This window comes from Cololabis saira, chromosome 11 (genome assembly GCF_033807715.1).
Source record: "Cololabis saira isolate AMF1-May2022 chromosome 11, fColSai1.1, whole genome shotgun sequence".
Lineage (NCBI taxonomy): Eukaryota > Metazoa > Chordata > Actinopteri > Beloniformes > Belonidae > Cololabis > Cololabis saira.
The window spans coordinates 27,464,833-27,488,709 of NC_084597.1; the positions used below are offsets into that span (position 1 = coordinate 27,464,833).

The 23,877-nt window shown below is 40.6% G+C and overlaps 1 protein-coding gene across 1 annotated transcript; it reads left to right on the forward strand.

Moving 5' to 3' along the window:
- Positions 1–2,614: 2,614 nt before the first annotated feature.
- On the forward strand, positions 2,615–16,791 carry slc5a1 (solute carrier family 5 member 1). The gene is made up of 15 exons (XM_061734270.1): positions 2,615–2,819; positions 3,131–3,202; positions 3,529–3,633; positions 3,764–3,823; positions 3,935–4,039; positions 4,119–4,224; positions 4,630–4,710; positions 4,810–5,018; positions 12,232–12,367; positions 12,474–12,581; positions 12,677–12,827; positions 12,918–13,086; positions 13,780–13,995; positions 15,002–15,104; positions 15,203–16,791. Exons 1-15 carry the CDS (start codon positions 2,682–2,684, stop codon positions 15,415–15,417), a joined length of 1,974 nt encoding a protein of 657 aa, XP_061590254.1. The 5' UTR covers positions 2,615–2,681; the 3' UTR covers positions 15,418–16,791.
- The last annotated feature ends 7,086 nt before the right edge of the window (positions 16,792–23,877 follow it).

Below are 23,877 nucleotides of genomic sequence, written 5' to 3' on the forward strand. Positions count from 1 at the left end.
GGGAACACGGTTCTACTGCTTTGACTGGAGATGGCGTTACTCTCCCCCGCCCGAATTCAGTGCAGAACTGGGAGGATAACATGACGACACGGCCCAGCAGAACGGACAGCAAGATCTGCTCCTACTTTGTGCAATCCGCAATGGACAATCTGAAAGCCTCTGAGGCTTATCAATATCTGCACAGCAACAAAGTCGGGTGCAATGTCATACAAACATGATCGTTTTGTTTATTTGAAAGCAAATGTCGAGCCTAGCCAGTGTTTGTTCCGATTTTCTGCGATAACTTTTGAATGGTTTGACATAAAGACTTGTGGGTGGTATCATCGGACTCGGTTTTGAGTCCTTGACCATAATTGGTGCAAATTAGCCCCGCCCCTTCATCTGATCGATATCTGATAGTTCCTACTTTCTGCTATAACTTTTGAATGGTTTGATATAGAGAGTCGTGGGTGGTGTCATCCGCTAAATGTCCAGGCCTGAAGACATCTACATGCAAGTCATACAAGCGCTTCCACTGCAGCACGCCTGAACGTGCACAAGGGTGCGAGGGCCCGTACATCGCTGCTTGCAGCTTTAATTATTATTATTAGTATATTATAAATAATAATATCATATCAATATCAATAATATTATATCATCATTAATCTGGACCACATAGGTGGTGGGTATGTTTTAAGTCTGGTACTAGTATGACTAGTATGTCTTATTACTGTTTGTCTGTAGTTTAGACGTGTATTTGTGATGTATATTTTGAGTCTTATTGTCTTGTTTTGAATGGGATGTTTGATGTTTGAATATGAAAATCAATAAAAACACTTTGAATATTATGAATAGATAGGTTAAAATAATACATCCTACCACACACAACAGTTTTTTATTCAGCTGGTTGCAGAATTGAATTATTTTTACATATATTTGCAAAAGTGATTCACTGCTGATATTGCTCTAGAATACAATCTGGTCTTTAATCTGTTTACCTGAGATTTTAAAATGTAGCCAATGTGATGATTTCATCTCAACCACCTAATGGTTGAAAGGACATTTCAGCAGCCTCTATGAGCTTTTAAAATCTGCTACATAATATTGCTATTTGATAAAGCGGCCAAAATGTATACGCAGAAACATCTTGAATGTAATTATTAGGTTAAAATTAACATCACTCAAGATTCAAAAGTTGTTAATGATGTGCATAATGCACTTGCATGTTTTTCACTGTGTAATGATCCTGTGAATAAGTGATGCACTTTAAATTTAGAATTTAAAAACTAAAGCTAAGAACTATAGGCAAACCCACTGAAAAAGAGACCCATGGTGATTAATGAGTCAATGAGTAGGTAGGTAAGTAGGTGACTTTCCCACATCACATAGTTGTTTAACACCGGGTTAAACTGTAAACCTCTGCAAAGCTAGTGACAGTACAATTGGTCCATCCTTTGTTTTCACTTGATACTGATTAAACCACCTGTCACATGTTAGAGGAAACCAAACCTATTACATTCAGGGGACGTCAGAAGTGGAAAGCTGGGGTTTAAATATGTGACTTTTAGTTGAAGAAATTGTACGTGTGGATGAAGAAAAGAAAGTCAAAGTTGTTTCATTTTGTTCTTCATCTATAAGCAGGAAATGTGACTCTCAACAAAAAAAAAACAAATAAAAACATAGGCAAATGGCATTTTATCTAATGTTTTAGTAAATAAAGAATGAAAAGGCAAGATGTTGCATTTCCTGTTTGTGGAATGACATGATGAAAATCTTGAAATTAAATCTTACTTTACTTCAAACTTTAGGAGATGTTTTCTTTTAGTCTTGCTTCACTGGTTTATCTGTCCTGCAGAGACATCTACTGGCTGCATACTGAAAAAACGTGTGCATTATGACAATAATAAGTGTGTTAAACAGCTATTGTATGGTCTCTAAGTCTTTTTAAAAACTATATAATAGATCTATCGACTTTATTACTAAAGAATTAGGAGGATGAACTTTCTGTCTAAAACATGCAAAATAAAATACTTTTATTGAATGTGTCTGCCTTCAGTACAAACATTTGATCGAGGAAATATGGCCTCTTTTAATCAGACCTTTAAACGTATCAAAACATTAAAGACAATATATATCCTTCCTTAAATTTTTGACTGTAAATGTAATTAAATGGAGCCAGAGTTTAAATCAAATTGTTTCAATTTACCACTTAACATCTGTTATTCACTTACTTTATGTTTCATGCCATGTTGCTTTAAAAATCCACTATTGCCGTGGTATCACCATACTTTCAAACACAAAATGAGTGATAAAAATGAAAAGTTTTAAAAACTAAATAAGGGGGAAGGAGGAAAAAATGTGAGTTAAAGGAGGAGCAGAGGCTTTACCTGTGCTACTTCCTTTTAGGTTTATGATTAACAACTTTCTTTTTTGAAATGTTACACATTTCAACAACAAAATGTTACACATTTCAACAAATTAAATCTCAGATCAACAAATTCACTTATAAGCAAGGTTCCTTTGTGTAGATATATCCCCCCCTCCCCACCCCACACACACAGACACACACATCCCACCCCCCTGACAAGCACACACACATATAAACACACAGACATACTAAAGGTAAGTATCGGTGCGACTGCTTCAGTCAAGGTGAACTCAGTCCAGTGGCGCTCCTGTTTTGGACTCTCCTTTGCAGCAAGATGTCTCAGGATTATTTTGGATTCTCTGTTATGAAAACAAATGCGAGGAATGGCACAAACACTGTGGCCATCGCAAATGCAGCAGATATCTCTGTAATTGTGGTTTATTTCTTGGTTGTCCTTGCTGTTGGAGTATGGGTGAGTTATTCGGTCCAGATTTCTTCAAAATCTTTCTCTGTGGCTCATTTACACCTTTAAAGTTAAGAACATTTTAATTTGAATTTAAGAAATGATATCAGGCTGGGGACGCTGTGGGCTCTGAAGTGTGTGTTAGTTCCCCCATGACTTCAGCACCCACACCCTGGGTGGGGTTGGCATATTGTATTGAGTTGTATGCAGTGATTTGAATAAAATAAGAGTGTATTATAGTGTAGATTTTCTCACTAACATCATTGAATGTGTTGTATAGTTTCATTGTACTTTTAAATTGTGACCTTGTGCGGTTGCAGGCTATGGTCCGGACAAACCGATCCACCGTAGGCGGCTTTTTCCTTGCTGGAAGGAGTATGGTGTGGTGGCCGGTGGGTATTTCACCCTTAGTGCTTCATACTCAGTGAGATTAAGCTCTGTCAGAGTCATGCAACACTCAGCATTATCACTATGGTTACTGATTTATACTAAATTATGTTATGTGTAACCATGAAAATTCTTTATGGAACATCTTATTTTATTTAGCAATTATGATGTGTGTTATTCAATGCAATTGCATATCAAAAAGACAACCAGCTGGGCTCTTCAGTATATCTCACATTCTTAGTTTTAGTTATCTGCTTAAAGGCTTCATTTCATTCATTCATTAAAGGCTATCAGACACTAAAAGGCACTTATTTAACTTTGCTCCCCGCAGATTGGCGCATCCCTGTTTGCCAGTAACATTGGCAGTGGCCACTTTGTTGGGATTGCAGGAACCGGTGCAGCTGGAGGAATAGCCATCGGTGGATTTGAATGGAACGTGAGTAACTGTGTTTAGTGTTTATGCCATTATTATACATGTCAGGTTGCTTTATTCATTAACCTTAACAATATCAGCTTGCACAGAGTGAAAATAAAACAGTTCTCATTATAATTTGTTCTCGTTTCAGGCTCTTATTGTTGTGGTAATTCTGGGATGGCTCTTTGTGCCAATTTACACCAAAGCCGGAGTAAGAAAAACATTCAGACAATATATAAGTACATATTTATGTACAGTATTTTAAAATGTGCATTCACAAGTATAATTTTGGAAATGAAAAGCTGTAAGTGGGTTTATCTAGGTAATCACCATGCCTGAGTACCTGAAGAAAAGGTTCGGAGGACAGCGCATCCGCATATATCTCTCTGTCCTCTCGTTGTTTCTCTATATCTTCACCAAGATCTCTGTAAGTTATTGTGACAGTAACATAATTCTTTTTTCTCTATCGAATTGTTGCCAATTGAATCTTTTGCATCTCCAACCAGGCAGACATGTTCTCTGGTGCCATCTTTATCAACCAGGCTCTACATCTCAATATCTACGTTGCTGTTGTCGCGCTACTAGCGATTACTGCTCTTTATACTGTCACAGGTCAGTCTAAGAGATGAATCAACTTCCTTTGTGAGAGATTGACATCATCCTCATAAACTAAAGTCAGGTAGAAGCTTTATCTATTTCATGTCAACATGACTAGGGGATGAGGGGAGGTTGAAGTCTTGTCAAGGCCACAAGTACTTTCGAGATATACACACAATCTATATCTTTATCTTTGGTATGTTATTGTGGTTAATTAGCCATGAACTATGATAAGCGTGAAATGGCCCTCAATTGCTGTTCTGAAATAATGGAAACACACCTGAAGTTTTACAAGATGAGCAATAAAGGATCAGTTACATAAATGTATGATAGCTCGATTTTATTCTCTTTCAAGGACAATGCCATTGATGATTTTATTTGAGACATTCATAATAATTAATAATATATTTTGTATCTCAGGTGGACTTGCTGCAGTGATATACACGGACACCTTACAGACTATCATCATGATTGTTGGGTCCTTCATTCTAATGGGCTATGGTAATACAAAATGACTTTGTTTTTCAATTGTGGATATTTATGATACCATATTAGTAAAGAGTCAAAGTCTAATCAGCTCAAACTTGCATTCATGTTCAGCTTTTGTTGAGGTGGGGGGCTATGAAAACTTCCAGAGGGACTTCATGACCGCAGTCCCCGAATTCACGGGCAACGTCAGCGCAAAGTGCTACACACCTCGGCCAGACTCTTTCCATATTTTTAGGGATGCAGTTACAGGAGACCTGCCATGGCCTGGAATGATTTTTGGTCTCACCATTCAAGCCATCTGGTACTGGTGCACTGACCAGGTCAGTAAAGGAAACGACTGTTGTGTAGCAACATCTTCTGATGATACTTATGTACACTGAGGCAGTGAAAGCTTTTACTATCTACCAGCAACAGTTCATGGTCAACAACAAAGAGCTGTCCAATTGATTTCCACACATTTATACACACATTCATGCTCCTTTATCTTGCTTGTTTTGGTCAGACTCACTCAAGCGGACTGTGATTGTACTTTATATGACAGAACTTGCTGTTCTGTTTAGAAAAGAAGTTAAGCTGTGTTTCCACTGAGCCTCACCTTAATGGCACATCATGCTCTTGTTTATTACTGTAAGGGAGCTATTTTTCTCTGCCGTGCCACATGTTCTAAATGGCTAATAACTCTCACCTGAAACACTGAGATATTAGGCTTAAACAACAAATGTCCCTACTTAACTCCTCTATTCAGATTACAACCAAGAGAATTTTAAACAGAACTCAAAACGAAAGTTTTTTAAACTCATGAACCGTTTGTGGTGTGTCTGTGTGTGTTAGTAAGAATCATGTTGGTCACAGTTCTCGCAGATATAGTTACGTTCTTAGGTGCATACTTCATGTGCCCACTATTTGCCACAAAGAATGCTCATTTGGGTGGCTTTTTGAAAATGGTTCTGAACAAATATGGCAGCAGTTGTGTCTTTTTCCCTTTTTCACCCCACTGTCTTTTTTACAAGTGTGTCTTTAAATAGATAAAAATCCTCCTCTTTCTCTTGAAAGCAAAACCCCAATTTCCTAGCCTTATAATTTATTTATTTTTTTATCAAATGTTTTTATTTATATTTCATTTTTTAATTATAAACAGTGGCATCCACAATGATCTCAAACAAATATTATACACATATTTTCACATTTTCATAATTAATAATAAGGAAAAAAAAGATAATACAACAACAAAAAAAAGGACAAAATAAAACAAAGGCAAAACATACAGTAATAATATCAAAAACTGGACAAGGATAGCTGCAACAAGGTATTCTCAATTTTAAATAAATCTTTCAAGTTTGGCTTTAATTTGATCTGCTGCCATATGCCAAAATAAAATATTTTGTTGTTTTGCATTATGTATTCAGGCTGTAGATATTTACAGATAGATAATATCAAGAAAAGTCAAATACCAATGGGAGAAGTTAAGCATGTGTGGTGGTTTCCATCTTACTGCAATTATCTTTTTTGCTGCTGTTAGGCTAGCAAGCAAAATTCGTTTTGGACATAGTGAAGCATTGATTGTGGATAAATTATTTAAAATAAGTGTTTGAGGGTTTACTGGAATATTCTGTACTGTTATTGAGGATAATGCAGTTGCAACCTCTTGCCAGAAGTTTGCAACAGGTTGGCATTCCCAGAAAAATTGATCTTACGGTTTAAATTAAATGGCAGAAAAGCCACTTGGACCTGTAACAGGGTAGTTGTTATTTGTAGAGACAGGTTGGGTAGTAGAGGCAGTGGTCTCACCAGGCTGGTGGTAAGTGGCTTTACCAGGCTGGTGGTTCAAAATTAGAATTAGAAAAGCTTTATTTGTCACTGAGCCAGCATCCCGGCACAGTGAAATAACTGCCAGTACAACTCATCAAGAAAAAAGAAAGACAAATCGGATCACAACATATGACATGGGTACGCTGGTGCTTAGCTGAGAAAGGATGACACTGGGATAGAGGAAGGGAAAAAAGGCATCTTCACACTGTGTATAAATACACAGGGGTGTACCACAGCCTTCATGGCGCGGCTCTCCAACCTGGTAGTTGTGTTAGGAGGGGTGAAAGGGGGAGAGCCAGGGAAGGTGTTGATAATGAGGGAGGTGTATTTATCATTCTTTGCATGTGTGTGTGTGTCTGTGTGTGTGTGTGCGTGCGTGCGTGCGTGCGTGCGCGCGCGTGTGTGTGTGTGTGTGTGTGTGTGTGTGTGTGTGTGTGTGTGTGTGTGTGTTTTGTTGTGCAACTCAGGTAGCTTGGCTGTCCAGTTATCGAAGGGTTATTAATAATTTTATTCAAGAATTATTAATAATTAATAAAGTCGACTATTTATCAAATTGAATGACTAATATGATAAATAAAATCCTCGGGGCACCACCCTGTTCCTTAAGCCGGGAAATGATAACTTTTACAGCAGAATATCAGTCTCAGAGTAATTACTATACCCAGTTATTAATTGAAGGAGTGAGATCCGAACACACACTTCGTCACCCAGCCTTGGCGGCAGATATGCACAGAATAACAGAGACGACTTTTTGCGATCAGAAATGTATTCACACTAGTGTCAAACAGTTGGTAAACAACACTTCGAATAAATTCTGATGGTTCAATTACACAAACAGAGACAAGAAATCATAAAAGGAAAAGGAGGGGTTCTTCGGATCCTCCGGGTGGAGACTGGTGTGTGTGTGTGTGTGTGTGTGTGTGTGTGTGTGTGTGTGTGTGTGTGTGTGTGTGTGTGTGTGTGTGTGTGTGTGTGTGTGTGTGTGTGTGTGCGTGCGTGTATGCGTCAGAGCAGCGTACGCTGCGCGTCACGGGGTGTGACGGTACGTGAGCACGTAGCCCGAAGGGCGTGCTACGTCGCGCTACGTGAACACGCCTCCCGGAAGGCGAACCACGGCAGTACAGCCGTGGGGGAAATATGAAGGAAAACGCAACAGACCACGGATAAAACAACGGTGAAACACCACGTGGATCTGACGCGCAACCGGGTTTAGTGAAACGAGGGGGGGGCGGAGGAGCGGGTCAGCGGACCGCGCTCGGACGTTGCACCGGCGTGCCTGCGGGATCTCTGACGCGTCTCACAGATGCGCGGCTGCAGGTGGTCACACCGCAGCCGGGGGACCCAAAGGGGGTTTGTGAGCTCTAACGGCCGGTGTGGTAGATCGGCCGCAGGTCCCACTCGAGAGTCGGGTCGGGAGTGAAGCCCACCCGCTCCGAGATACAATCGGGAGCCGCGGTCCGATCACTCGGCGTTGAAAGCTCACGTAAACAGGCGTACAGTACAATCAATACGTCACACAATGTATAAACTCAATAAACAGGATCAAAACAACCGAAATAAACTTTACTAAGTCTGCCCAGACGCTAATTGCCTCTTACTTTGCAGTAGGTGGGGAGAGCAGCCGCTCTGTTGAGGAGGAGGAGGAGGAGGGGGAGTGCGTCAAGCCCGTGGTGCTGTATAACGCTCCTTGCGCGCACCCGGGGGGGACTCCGTCTCGCCCCGTCCGACTCTGAGGAAAAGGAACACAGGCAGGATTGCAGGACCGGCGAACCTATTACCAGCGCTTGACGGTCTCCAGTGGCCCTTTGTGGCGGTCGGCGCCGGGTCCCGATGTCGGGTGCTCCGGGAAAGACCTTTCTACCGCGGTGGCGCCCACGGAGTCGGCTGGCAGGATGCCCGGGGCAGATGCTTCGCTGGTTGGATGCGGGAGTCGGGCTAGGAAAAATTGCACCTCTGCCAGCAGGCAAAAAGGCCGGGCAGATGAAAAAGTGAAAAGGAAAAAGAAAAAGAGAAAGAAAACTTGGAGCTAAACTCCAAGTTTTGGCCTGATGCCAAAAAAATGAGAAGTGGCAACGGAAAAACGGAAAAAGCAGAGAGAGCATCAGGTGGCTGCTCATCTTTTATAGTCTCCTGGGCGGGACTGACCAGCAGGCAGTGCCCCCCTTTTTCTGGTCGTGCAGAGGCCTGGCTTTCGGGCTCCGCTGCGTCCGGCCCCCCCAGGTGTCGTAAACCCCCAGGGAGTTCCCTGGCAGAAACCCTGCTGATTCACTGTTTTGACCCCCCTCTAGGTGTCATAAACCTTAGTTCTGTTTCCGTGGACCTTCTTTGATCTGGGCATAAGCGGACCATATCGAGCCAGGCCGCAGGGGTCATGGACTGAGCAAGAAGATAGCAGCAGGGCTATAAAACTCTGCTTTCAGGAAGAAGGCCGAGTCTGGCTTTCACTGGAATTTGATGACAATGTAATGTTCCTCCGATCGCACATGTCATGAATTCATCATCATATTTTCACATGGGCTGAAGCCCAACAGTTTGTATGAGTGGTAAGTCTGTGAACTTCAGAGCTATTTCTCAGCTATTGTCCTTGACGTTATCAGATGGCTCGGTGCAGTTCTGATAGAGGTCCACAGATGTCCTGGGGGAAAGGGGAGGGCTAGTGGGGCCAGAGCGTCTTGTTTTCATTCATCCAGGGAGATTGTGACCAGGCTGGCCTGCCAGGCCGCCCTGCAAAGGTCAGAATGTTGAATCATCAATTGCATTTGGGGTCAGGCCAACTACAGTAATTTTCTGTCCACATTAAGTCTCTGGTTCATCTCAATGGCGACTCCAATCAGACGAATTTGTGGTCAATTCCCACCAAGCCGAGCTTCCAACTTCTCCAAAGTCTTCTCCATCCTACCAATGAGTTCCAAAACTGCAGCTAGCCTGTGATTCTGTTCAAGAATCACATCCAGTTAGCGATTTTGCTCCCCCAACGTTTGAGTCTGAGAGTTGGTCGCACAGTTTATCTCTTCAGTCACACCAGGCAGCTCTGAAAGGGCCCGAATAGCTATCAACGTTTTTCAATTGTGAAGGCATCTTCAACAACCTCGACTGACAGTATGGACCAACACACGATCCTCCACGTCTTCCATGAGTCCATCATGTATCCAGCAGCTAACATCCCGTCGGGGCAAGAGGGCTCCCCTTTGCCCTGTCTTGTTCAGAAAATTTGGTTGATTGCGTTGAGAGACCAGTTATCCAAGTCCAGGAAGTTTCTGAGGCTATGAAAAGAGAGGCTCCAAAAGAGTGACAAGACAGTACAAGACAAAGAGCAGCAGCAGGCAGATAGGGAGGGAGCGGGAGAAGAAAAGCGTCCGCCTTCGCCGAGAGCATGAAGTAAATGGATTGGTGACAGTGCCAGGCTGGTGGTTGGCGGAGTCTGGTTGAGAGGAATTGCAGAGGGAGTGGAAGGCGGCTGATGAAGAGAGTAGGACATGGACAGTCTGTGACTGCTGATGGGGTAAAATCTTTATCCTCAAACAAAAAACTATAAAAAAAAAAGTCAATTTCCAGTTGAGCTAAATCCAGGCTGGATGTTTGTCATGGTTGTTGCCATAGGATATGCAGTGGCAAGAATTCCAGGTACATCATACATTGACATTTCTTTGCATTAGGATGTTTTGGTATTCAAGCTTCACACGCTCATTTACTTATGTTTTTAAAGGTCTATACACTGAACAGTCAATAATCTGAAACCTGTGTGAACAGTGTTGCGAATAATGGAACCACAATCATCAAATGGCGGGAGGTGTGGTCATCCAGTAGAAAGACACCAGTCTCTCTATCATGCATTTTACATTTTCCTAAAATTGCCAGAGGAAATCTATGAACTGTGTTTCCTTCATCCACCCTGATGAGTGTGCCCCTCCTCTGCAGCGGACCACCAAGGGGAATAGTAATCCTAAAATGCACCCTTGGAAAAATGAAATAGGGTGAAATGCTGTCCCCTATAGCTGAACAGCAAGGGTGGAAGGAGGTCTAAGCGGAGATCACTGATCTGACCTGCTTATATCTGACAAACCACACTGTTTGGTATCTGCATAGGGCACAGTCTCATCCACATTCCATGTTTAAGATAAAAGGAAAACATCTTCCTGCATCATCACTGCCTTTACATCCTTAAAGAAGACTCCAATATTATTTTTTTTCAAAGGGCCCCCGTAACCCTTACTGAAAGAGAAGTGCTATTTCAAGAATGCTGCAAACCAGTCAGGACCCGCTTGCTGCATTTCTGACCAGGAGTCTGGCATTTTAATTGACTTTACAATAGCCAGTTTATGAGAAAAATGTATCTACGCCCTTTGGTGTTAAGTCAAAATATACGTATGTCAGCTTACTTTGCCAGATACCCAGCTTGCTCTCCAGCTCTGCAGAAAATAGCTGCATATATTTTGATAACTAGTAGCTACCTTTAACTCCCTGGTGCCATCAGTCTCATCATGGCTGATCTTTTTGCAATGTTTGAGGAGAGTACTGAATGGTAAATTATAGTTCTGTACTCTTTGTACTTCACATCTGGTTCTACGATTGTCTTGCTGCCTCTGTCATAATTTCAGCTGATGTCTTCCCACTGTCTTTTTTCTAAATATATGTTAATGGAAATTCTAGAAAGTTTTAAAGGTGAGGGATTTACCATTTTTACTTTTGAGAATGAAAAATTAGAAAGATGTACACACTGATAAAGTGAATGACCAACAATTGTTCTGCAATTTTGGGTTAGTTTTGTCAATAGGATTGTTAGTGTTGACATTTTGTGGCAGCACCCAAATATCAGTGATGTTTCCAGCTACCTCGTGAAAGAGCCGCGTGTTCGTTTGTCTAGTACACCATAAGAAAACCAGTGAACAGATTTAAATGTTAATACATGCTTTATTATATCATGCCGGAGGTACACCTTTCTCAAACCACAGAGGTAGGAGAGAAAATGCACACAGTGGTCATCGATCCAGTGGTATTTATACTGAAAAAGGAGGTGTTTTTTTAAATTATAGGTGCTTATGTTGAACCTTATCTTTGAGGCCAGCTGCGGGGAAAGAAACCTAAATATGTCACACTTTCAGCCATATATTTTCTGTTGTTTATTTCTAACTTGACATGTTAACTCAGCAAGGATCTACGATAACTAAAGCTTTGAGAAAAACAGGATGGGACCTATCAATTTTAAAACATCTGTTTCTCTTCACTGTCTTCACCTAAATAAAAACTCAGCTAAACAGTCTAGTCATAAAAACCAGGAGGTGGTCCTGCCCTGAGAGCAACCACCAGTGTACAATCTTATAGAAAAAAAACCTCATACCGTTTAAATTTCATAAAATCCTAACACTCATGATCCCACCACCCCCAGTCTACCTTACTTGTGGAGCAGAAGTTGTATTTGTCCAACACAGCCTGTAGCATTCACCTCAAAAGCACAAAATGTAATGAATTCAGACCAATAAAACAATATGATGAGACTGGCAATCAAGATAATGTACCTCTCTGAGATATACTGCGGTTTTAAATATGTGGTTTTAAAACTGTAGATTTCAAACAGAACGACTGTAAGATTACAACATTTTCTTTCAAAGTGTAGTGATGCAGAATTAGGGAAACAACACTAGTAACTTAAATTGATTGATTCATTGTGTAATCATAACAATAGTTGTCAGTACTTACCACAGCTGCATGCATATTTTCTTGTAGGTGATTGTCCAGCGTTGCCTCTCAGCTAAGAATCTATCTCACGTTAAAGGAGGTTGCATCCTCTGCGGCTATCTGAAGCTGTTTCCAATGTTTCTCATCGTTTTCCCTGGGATGATCAGCAGGATCCTCTATGCTGGTATGTGCGTCATCATTTTGAAGTCTGTTTCTTTGGACCTATCTATAGACACTAAAATGAATGAGCAGCTCATACAAATCTGCTAATGGTTTTAACTATACTCCAGAGGAGGTGGCATGTGTGGATCCAGAGAGATGTCAAGAATACTGTGGTGCTAGTGTCGGATGCACCAACATCGCTTACCCAAAACTGGTGGTGGAGCTCATGCCAAATGGTGGGTCTTAAGAACCAAAGACAATTTTCAGCATGAACTTTTTGCCTTTCTTTATCCCTTCTATCTCTTTCTCTGAATTTATTCCTCTCTTTCAGGCCTGCGAGGTCTGATGCTGTCTGTGATGCTGGCCTCTCTGATGAGCTCACTTACCTCCATCTTCAACAGTGCCAGCACCCTCTTCACCATGGATATCTACAGTAAGATCCGTTCTTCCGCCAAAGAGAGGGAGCTCATGATTGCTGGCAGGTAAAACCCTTTTTTTTTCTTCAGGATAATCATTGTTGAAACCCCTTGTCGACTACAACTATGGTGTGTGTGTGTTTCAACTGTGTACAGACTGTTCATCTTGGCCCTGATTGGCGTGAGCATCGCGTGGATCCCTGTGGTGCAGAACGCCCAGAGCGGTCAGCTCTTTGACTACATCCAGTCCATCACCAGCTACCTTTCTCCACCTGTTACAGCTGTCTTCATTCTCGCCGTCTTTTGCAAACGTGTCAATGAGTCTGTAAGTTTTGAGGTTGAGGGGTTTCCAGATTTCCATGGTTTATGGCCTTGCAGAGTCTTGCTTACTTTTGCGATTTATGCGGATAATTACAGTCACTGGCTCTTTTCAGGAATAATAATTCATTTTGAATCGGGAATAATTTGTCAGTCTTTGATCTGTGAAGTTCCTAACCTTTGAGAAGTCTTAATAAGGCCATAATAAGTCTTCATAAGAAATAGAATTAAATATAAGTTCAGTCTGATGCTAATTAGTAAACAGTTACACACTGTGAATTATTCTCCAGTTTCCAAACAATTTCAAGGGTGAACCTAGCAGTCACCTCTGTGTAATATGAATTATCTGCCTATATGAAATATGGATGCATACGGGTGAATATTTCCTTGCAGTTATCTAGCTTTCTATGAGGAAACAGTTTCACAACTCTTAGCCGGGGTATTTCCTGTTATGTTAAGAATTCCTCTGTACTGTGAAACCAGAGCATGACGTTGCTGTATGGATTGATCATAGGATCAGATTGGATAATTGGGAAGTGTTCTATTTATGCAAGTGTCATTGCCACTTATCATACAGATAACAAAGTGATAATGGGTGGATTTTCACAAGAAGCACCCATAAAAGTTCTCACTGTGCTCGATACAGTGTTGTTGTAAACTGATTTACTGACTGTTTTATTTTTTTTTTTTTCATCCTCAGGGTGCCTTTTATGGGCTCACAATTGGCCTGGTAATAGGCCTGTCCAGGATGATCGCAGAGTTTATTTACGGGACAGGCAGCTGTGCTAACCCCAGTGACTGCCCCACTATCATATGTGGAGTACACTACCTCTACTTTGCCATCATCCTGTTTTCCGTCACCTGTCTCATCATCCTTGGAGTCTCCCTAATGACCAAACCCATTGAGGACAAGCATGTAGGTGACCGTCGTGAGATAAGGCTAGATAAATCTTTAACTTACAAACAAGTAATCACTGACTGGAAAATACTCCAGTCTGAGTGGAAAAACAAAATAAAGGTGGTATGAGCAGATACTCCTACACCAGCTTCACTGAGTTGTAAGGGAACGTTTCGACAGACATATAGCCAAATTTAGTTCTATTGGTCGATTTTTGGAGTGAAATCGTGAACAGAATGCAGCAAATCGAGTTTTGATTTGCTGCATTCTGTTCACGATTTCACTCCAAAAATCATCAAATGTTTCATCAAATGTTAACATAGCTTTTTTTATTTAATCCTCTTTTCATTATTCTTTGAATTATTGTGCTATTTCTTTAGCTCAAGAGCTCATTTTGAATTTCATACTTCAGCCCTTGATTTGAAAATGATACTGATTGGTCACAAATCAGCCTCAGAAGTTATTTTTTGTGATGAAATATAATATAAGGTTTTTCTTCTCTCTCTATTTTTTTGATGACTCATCCATGTTGCTTCTGGACCCCTTACGTTGTCTTTGACTTTCTGTCCTGCATGGATGCAGTTTTTGAATTCTTGTTTTCCATATTTAGCCTTTTTTACAATTTAGTTTCTACATTATATTTCAGACAAAGTTTAAATTTAAACTACAAAACTTTTGGTATTTTTAAATTAACATATGGATGTTTTTAAATCATAAAATCACTTATCGTACAACAAATCAGCTGTAAAGTGAATTCCATGGCTTTTGATTGTTGGAAGTGTTGAATTGTCATCAGCTGGAGGTTTATAATGGTAATTTTGACTTACCGACAATTTGAAATAAACCTAGACCTAAAACAAGTAGCAGAGGCTTCAACAGCTGCCAAAGAAAGGCTACTGTAATTTTAACCTGCCTGCTGCAGAGAGAATGTGTGTGAGGTTGTGTCTGTGTAATCAAGTATTTATATACTACTACTACTTTTCACACAATGTCTTGTGTTTGTGTTTGTGTTGTGTTTGATCAGCTGTATCGATTGTGCTGGAGCCTAAGGAATAGTACGGAGGAGCGCGTGGACCTCGAGCAAGACAACTGGGTGGATAATAATAGTGACAGCATGGACATTGAAGGTATGAAGCATATGATAGGCATTTACATGTATAATAAAGAAATATTTTCAGACTTGTGCACAAAAAGAGATTCATTTCTTCACATACTCATATAACAGAACCAGATGAGGACCCAGGCTGCTGCAAGAAAGCAATAATGTGCTTCTGTGGACTGGATGAGAAGAAAGGTCCCAAACTCAGTCCAGAAGAGGAGGCAGAGCTGAATAGGAAGCTCACAGACACGTCAGAGGTGCCGCTATGGAGAAATGTCGCCAACATCAATGCCATCATCCTCCTGTGTGTGGCTGTATTTTTTCACGGTTTTTTCGGTTAACAACACCCAAATGACTTTAAACTCTGCCAGACACAGTAATTCATATTTAAGTGACACATTTTTTTTTCTGTTTTTTTGGTCTGAGCCAGCACAAACATCACAAGTCCCTTGCCTAGGTTTTATATTTTTACCACTGTGTTCTGCAGGTCATAACATTTATTTTTCTCAAAGTTGTTGCAAAATATTAACAAAGGTTTAATTTAAATTCAGCATGTATATTTGAACACATTTATTCAAACAGTTGAATATATTTGTAGATATCCTGCATCAACTATCATTTTTCTTGTTCTTTTTGTTCTTTGTGTATGTGTGTGTCTGAGTATGTGGATAGAGCACATTACAAATGACTGCAGAGTACTGATATTCCACAAAATAGCTTATGAATGGGGCTTCAGGCAGACTCCTGCATGTTATTACTTGATAAGAGCACACTTACACTGTTTGCAATAGTAGAATGAATAGCAGTAGAAAATGTAGAAAGTAGAAAAGTAGAGAAGAAAAATGAATAACAAGATTTTAACTGTAAAAAAAGCACAAGTGATTATCATCCACTGCAACTGTTAAATGCTTAATTAATATTGATGCAGTGTGGAAATTGTGAACATAAGTCAGGATGCTGCAAAAAGTAAATACAAGAGGGACAACATCACACAAAGTACCATAAAGATACTCAAATGTGTAACTGATGACTGCAAAGAGCTGAGGTTGTAAAGCGCCTCTGAATGTAATCTGTTCACATTTTACATTGAATGCTACGTCGTTCCCTTTTAGCAGTGTGCTCAAAGTTCACAAGAGCTATCACTTTTACATGAATGCACTTTGGTATCGTTTTGTAGGTGTTAATGAATAGAAACGTTTCGCGGAAGAGGAGTTGTGAAACACTACACGCACTCGCCGACCCGCTTTGCTGCCCTCTGGTGGTTCAGTGGTGTTTGTTAAAAAAATTTAAATATACATCTTTTTTATTCTGTTATGCTTTAAATGCCTACTCAAATGTGATTTTATTCAGGTAAATTATATATTTTATTTGATTAATAAATAATCACTTAATAACACCCCCTTCCTCCTGCCTTTGGAATATCCAAACCATTTGTGATTTACTGACATGATCTCTGTTTTATGACTAATTTGTGTAGTTAATGTCTAATGACTGAGTGGCACCAACATGTATGCTGCTAATGACTTTTTTTTTTTTATCTCCTTGGCAATGTTCAGTTTGTCAGTCCCTGCCTGATTATCATGCTGCCAATTACTTTATTTCTGTTTGGCTCTTATATATTTGCCACTGTTAGGTGTCATGGCTACGGATAAAAACACAGTCAAAGGTCAACATGGAGGCTTGTTTTGCTCTCACCAATAAAAAAGGAAATATTGTTTTATGGCTACACTTAAAGCACCTCAAAGCCAACCACCTTTACACTGTAGTGTTGCTCACGCGCTGCTATGAGGTACAAGGTTCTGGCGAGACACAGAGCTTTTCCTGACAACAGTAAAGTTTAAGAAAATGTTTTTAAAAAAAGCTAATATCAATGTACATATTGACTTCAAATGTCACTACTTCATGAAAAGAAATTACCATTTTCTTTTAGATGCTGCATTCCACATGGGTGGAGGTCCTGCTCTTGTAGACTCTGAACGTTACACAGGGGTGAAAGTAAGCCGGACGAGGGAAAAGAGTGGAGAGGACAGATGATCCACCTGTATTATTGCTAGCTTACTGATGCTCACAACATGAGCATAAACTAATCAAATGTTAACTAGAAGACAAACGTATCCCTTTATCTAAAGCGACACTGCCAGTTTGTCCCTCAGACGAGCAAACTACACTACAGCGGCATAATGTTATATATACACACTGCTGTAATGTAACGAGCAGCCCCTAGGGCCCTCTTGGTGGGAGAACACACAGGAATATACAATGAACACATAAGAATCATCATCAAAATGCAGAGAAAAATTGATGACATATTTAAGAGAAAAAGGGTGTCCGACTCCAAAGTTAGAGATGAAGAAAAGAGGGAGGAAGCAGAAGACGAACCAAAAAGATTGTGTAGGCTATTGACAGAATTAAGGGCCAACTAACTAAATAATGTTAAGCCTAAAAATAGTTAAACTTTACTGTCTCAGAAAACACACACATAACATTACACTGGAAATGATATATATATAAATATACAGTTTTGCATCCCTGCCCCGAATTACCATGTGATTTCTATCAAACTTTGATTTTAAAGTGTCATTACTGAGTGTTAACTTTTTTTAGTTGCCGCGCGGTGACGCAATTCTTTTTTTTTTTTTTTTTTTTTTTTTTATCCCGGTTTTTTCCCATTTTTACCACCCCGTGCTCCTACCTAAGTAACAGTCCTGGGGCCTCATTTAAAATGGAGTGCGTAGGATTCATACTAAAAGTGCACGTACGCTCAAAAGCCGAAAATGCCGTGCGCAAAAAAAAATCCGGATCAATAAAACCATGTGCACGCAGACTTCCACGCAGTCCAGCTGGAAGGTTGCGTAGCTGAATCCGCCCCTTTACACGCCCAGAAATGCATATGGATGAGCCTGCTGAGCATGCGCAGTGGCTTTCTGCAGCCTGTTTGGCGCAGATCCATGGTTTGGCGTCATAATGAATGAGAAGTAGCAGCCACCGTGACACTGACTTTCACGGAGACCTAGATGCTGTAGATGATGTGGAGGACAGGAAAACCACATTATTTGGTGGTCACAGTAAAAGTTAGAATAAGTATATAAATAGTATACAATAAAATAAAGTGAGTGGGTGGCAGCACGCCGTTGCTGCGCTAAACGCCGTGAGTTCCCCGGCGCAACAGGGGGGACATGCCCCCCGTCTTTTCAAAACCATGTTTTTTTTCCCCTTACTTTTTACAGTTTAAAAACTAACGGTAGGATCAGCCTTAAATTGCAAATTATCAAGACACTGTATGAAAGCGATACGAAAACGGCCCCGCAGCCCCGCTTCACCCCCCGCTCCCCCTCCTCCTCCTCTCCCGTCTCTCCTCAGAGCTGCTCAGGGCGGGTTTATGGTTCCGCGTCACCGACGCAGAGCCTACGCCGTAGGTGCGCGTCGCCGCGTACCATACGCCGTAGGCTCTGCGTCGTTTTAACGCGGGACCCTAATTTAGGCACCATATACAAGCAGCACGTAAAGGTTTCACGCGCGCGTAAAACTCATATATATGAAAAAAAAATCTGTGTCCCTTTAGGGGCTCCGTGGGGCTCCGTGGGGCTCCCTAAACGCAGCCCCTCATTTGTTCTGTCCTAAAGCGGGTGAAGAAGAGGCTGCAGCAGCAGCAGCAGTCCTGACTGACAGCTTCAGAGCCGGCTGATCGTGTCCGTCTGTGACGGACACGATCAGCGCTATATTATTTTATTTTATTATTTTATTATTTTAAGCCTGACATATGTTGTGATATGTGATGACATTATTAAGAGTATGACATGAATCTGGCTTCATTTCACCACCTCACAGCCTGCGTCGCCAGTTCCCCGTGTCTTAAGTAAATTCTTACGGGAGGGTCCTAGTTGCCGTAAAGATACGCAGATTTTTCGGTTAGTTTTTTCTTTTTAGATCCGAGGATTTGCGTAGAAGGTGGCTTCCGCAACTTTCAGGCGCTTTTTCTGCGCAAGCAAGCTTTATAGATGAGGCCCCTGGGCATTGCCATCCTCTACCAACCCCGGGAGGGCCCTGCACTGAGCTCAGGTCTCCTCCTTAACCTGAGGAGTGATCAGGCCGCATCTTTTCACCAGACAGGGTGGGGCTTCTCCGGCCGGACGTAGCGCGTGGAAGGATCACGTTATTCCGGACAGATCCTCCCCACCCCATCTGGCGCCCCGGTTGGCCAGAGGGGGCATGTATAGCCCAGGACTGTTGCATGTTTTTGTGAGGCTAGCTCACATTGCTACCCAAGGGAACACGGGGAGAACATGCAAACTCCACACAGAAAGACCCTTTCGCCAACCCCACCCATGGTGTCCGAATCGAACCCAGGACCTTCTTGCTGTGAGACGGCTGCACTACCAGCTGCGCCACCGTGCCCCCATTACTAACATTACGTCAAAAAAAATCAACAGTTATTGGGCTACTTATAAACTGTTTATCCCATACATACACCCCAACATCTGCCAAGTAATCTGTCAACTATTTAGCACTTTTAAAACAGTATTACAAAGTGCACAGATTTAAACTTCAGGCCCCAGTATAGTTGTTAAAGGTAGCCAAGTGTGTGTGTGTGTGTGTGTGTGTGTGTGTGTGTGTGTGTGTGTGTGTGTGTGTGTGTGTGTGTGTGTGTGTGTGTGTGTGTGTGTGTTCCTGAATGGCATGCCGTTCAGGAAATTAATATTTGAATATATTGAATGAAACTCCGAATATATTGAATGAAACCCAATAATATATATATATATATATATATATATATATATATATATATATATATATATATATATATATATTTATATTTTGATGGGACAATACATATTGATAGCCACCACATAATATATATATATATATATATATATATATATATATATATATATATGTATATGTATGTATGTACGTACGTCCCTTCAGTGGTGTGGGATGGGGGCAGGATCTTGGAGTCCTTGTGGTCTTGGGAGGTTTGTGGGGGACTGCCTGTGCCCACTGGGGTGTGTTGGGTGGACTGGACTTGTATGGTTGTGGGATTTTCTCACCACCGCTCCGGTGTTTAACAGTCCAGGAGATGTCATTACAGATGTGAACGCACAGAAGTCTGAATGAGTAGAACCTTTTAACGCAGGCCCTGTTGATGAAGAGTGGGGACAGATCCATGCTGCGTTTGCAGAAGTCCAGTATGAATTCTCTGTGTGCCCTGACAGAGGAACCTGTTGATCGGTGATGCATATCATAACTGAGGGGAATGATATACAGCATTTTTCTGCTGCCATCTTCTGGTTCTCGTCAGTACTGTAATTAATAAGTTAACTAAAAGCACAGAAGACTTGCAGTTGATGTTGTCACATTATTATTTCTGTCAATCGTCCAGAACCATAGTGAAAAACTGCCATGTATACTCACACTCTCCTTTAGGCGGTTGTGCATGTGTTTGGACTGTGGCCAGAAGCAAAGTACCTTGAATAAACCCACAGAGACAAAGGCAGAGACAAGGCATTGGTGCTGAGCACCACCACGCTATGGTGCTGCCTGCCAAGGTTCACATTAAAAAAAACTATTTTAAATTCATTAATGCATGTTACGCACATGTATATGACAGGTTACAATGACTTAAAATGTTTTTTTCATACTTTTGTGCCTCTAAGGAGAGCTGTTCTTTTGTGGACAAAAGCTGCAAGTAAAATTCTTTAAAAACGCATTTGATAACTTGCCATAATGTTTCGCACAAACCCACAGGATGTACTCTGAAAATGCTTTGAAATTCTTCTTAGACGTGAACGTCTGCAATTTTTCTCCAAGATCAGAGGATTAAACTGCGAAAAGCTCAAACAAAAGAAAAAGAGAAAAAACCAAGAGCAGATCCACAATTGCACAGTTGGAGTTAGTACTGTTTGTTGGCAAGTGTTGCCAGGATACAGCCTCGACTGTCAAAACAGAGCAGTGAAGGACAACAAAGGCTCACAAAACAGCATTTGAACAGATAACAGGACTTCATATAGACTGATGAGACCAAAGTGTTGTAAAGTTTTAAAGTCATACTTTTTTTTAAATATCTTTATCCCGATTTTTTTGCCCATTATATCACCCAGTGCTCCTACCTAAGTGACAGTCCTGGGAGGGCCCTGCACTGAGCTCAGGTCTCCTTAACCTGAAGAGTGAGCAGGCCGCTTCTTTTCACCAGACAGGGTGGGGCTTCTCTGGCCGTGTGGAAGGATCACGTTATTCCGGCCAGATCCTCCCCACCCCATCTGTCCCCGGTTGGCCAGAGGGGGCATGTATAGCCCAGGACTAGTGCATGTTTTTGTGAGGGTAGCTCACATCAGCTACCCAAGGGAACACGGGGAGAACATGCAAACTCCACACAGAAAGGCCCTTTCACCAACCCCACCCAAGTCACGTGTGCCCCCGTGCCCCTTTAAAGTCATTCTTGAAATGACTACTTGTTGCTGCTAAAGGTGGATCTAAAAACTTTTGTGAGTGATTAATGTTGCTCACATAGTGGTCTTTTTGACTTTATATTTTTGTTAACTAAATAATGGCATGGTGTAAAAAGATGTTATTTGTTCTGTGATTGCATTGTGATTGCAATATGATCAGATGATTTTTATGACATTTTATACAGTTAGGATTAAAAGAGGGGATGCTAACGTATGAATGTGGCTGTATTGGCATAAAGATATTTTTAAATTTACAGTAGTCACTTTTGTATTTTGTGTGCCACAATCCAAGCTGCTTTCTCAGTTGACTGACCACATGAACATGTAAGTACTGGCTGTGTCATTGCAGAGATGTCATATTTTTACATTTTCTCCAAATTAAAGAATTAAAAACTCTTCTAGAAAGTGCACTAGTCATTTTTTCTCTTTTATTCTAATTAAAAGTTAAGTTAAAATGCAAATTAAAGTTTTGCTCTGATTTTGAAGGAAGAGATTCTGTAGCTTTTATCTAACAAAAGTTTTCTAAGCGTGACTTGTGCGAGACCATGCAATGCATTTTTTAAACCTGCAGCATTTCTTAACCTCAAAGGAAGAAATTCTAGTTTGCAGACAAGCACTCACACCGAGTCCAAGAAAATGTAGCAATTTCACCAACCTGGTTTCAGTTCTGACATTTTATGGCTCAGCTGTTGCCACACAAATGAAAAACATCAAAACACAGTCCAAATCTAAGCCTAAAATCACTTTAACACGTGCGTTCACTTTTAATTCAATGGTTCAAATTATGGGGACCATTAGGGGGAAGTAAGAAAGAGAAACTCAAAGGTGAGTGGATAAATATATGGAGGTGCATGAAGCTATTCGTGCACACCTTGGACCTGCCGTAATCTCTTATAGTGGAAGGAGATTAGCTATCTGACCTTTTGTTTAAGGTGTTTATGGAGCCTTATTATAGACAGGTCCTCCCAGCTCTGAATGAAAGGATTAATTTTCCTTCAGAGGTGTAGAACATCTCTATTTTTCTCTTTTTACACTGAATTAACATTGCTCGAGGAGAAGAAAACATAGTGTTCTGGTGTTGCTATAATCGGCTAGTGTCCTTAATAAATATTGCTCATGATGGAAGAGGAAGTGACGATTTAAACAGCAAGAACACCTGAGACATAGAAACAGCATGCTGCACATTCTTAATTTATAAGGATGTATAAAGTAAAAATGATATGCAAATGCAATGCAACTATGTATTAATTGTATACCAGTGTTTTTTTTTTTTTTTTTTTCTTTTTTTCATGAATTTGGAGTAAATCCAGTCACAGACTTTGTTCCTCATTTCCTCATTTACATTTTTAAATATCATTCTGGTTTGTTTAGTTAAGACTGACATTTCATACGAGCCTAAGACACTTTAAAGTTCTCTAACCTATTTACTGTCATATTGCTCTTTTATTTATTTATTACATTTTTATGCCGGGTAAAGCAATTTTTAAATTTGAATATTTATTAAACTTTCTCAGGCTTGGTACATGGCAAACTTAATATGCTTCTTCATCATATGATTATTAACACATCATTCAGACATGTTGCATGGGCATACAGTGCTACAGGATCCCACTTGGGAGAAAAACAAACAAAGAAAACAAACAGATAAAACCAAATTACCAGCTGGCCTCATTATCCACCTTTTATGTAGCCCCAAAACCTGATGCAGTTCCAATCATTGTACAGACCCATTCTTTCAGCTGTGGAGTTTCTGATGCCTTCCAGTGTCTTAAAATGATCCAACAAGTTGTTATTGTACCCACAGAAATTACAGAAACGTAACACTTAGATATTGGGTAACTGAGATTCATCGCCCAGTAAACTAAAGGGCTCTGGGTTAGTAGAGATGTCTGATCTGAGCCAGTTACTTCCCCACATACGGTGGAGAAAAGTTCCAGTTCCCTTTTTACATTTCCAACATAAATTGTCACCCAATAATTTCATTCTGTACAGCAGCCAGAGTAAGTGCCCATTTATCACAGTCATTGCTTAGAGAAAAATAATCCTTTTTTTTGGAAAATTATTTTTACTTTCATATAGCTTCATATGTTCTCTCACTATATTATCATTGGAATTGTAAAGTTATGAGAAAATGCAATTCCATATCTGCAAGATTTTCCAAAAAAATTTCCCCCCATCAAATGTAATTTCTACAACAACTTATCATATAAAAGCACGTTATTAAAAATGTCAGTCAAATCAAAAGAAAAACAGGTTCGTATGAATTTTTTCACTGCTTGCGTGAAATATTCCCATCATCCTAACGCATTAATCTTTATTTTCTTACTCTGTTCAAACATGTTTAACTGTTTGTTA

Excerpts from the sequence above, each read along its gene's own strand:
- slc5a1 (XM_061734270.1), top strand. The coding sequence starts at position 2,682 with ATGTCTCAGGATTATTTTGGATTCTCTGTTATGAAAACAAATGCGAGG. Across the intron at positions 12,582-12,676 it reads GGTGGAGCTCATGCCAAATG|GCCTGCGAGGTCTGATGCTG; the intron begins GTGGGTCTTAAG and ends CCTCTCTTTCAG. Across the intron at positions 15,105-15,202 it reads TGACAGCATGGACATTGAAG|AACCAGATGAGGACCCAGGC; the intron begins GTATGAAGCATA and ends CTCATATAACAG.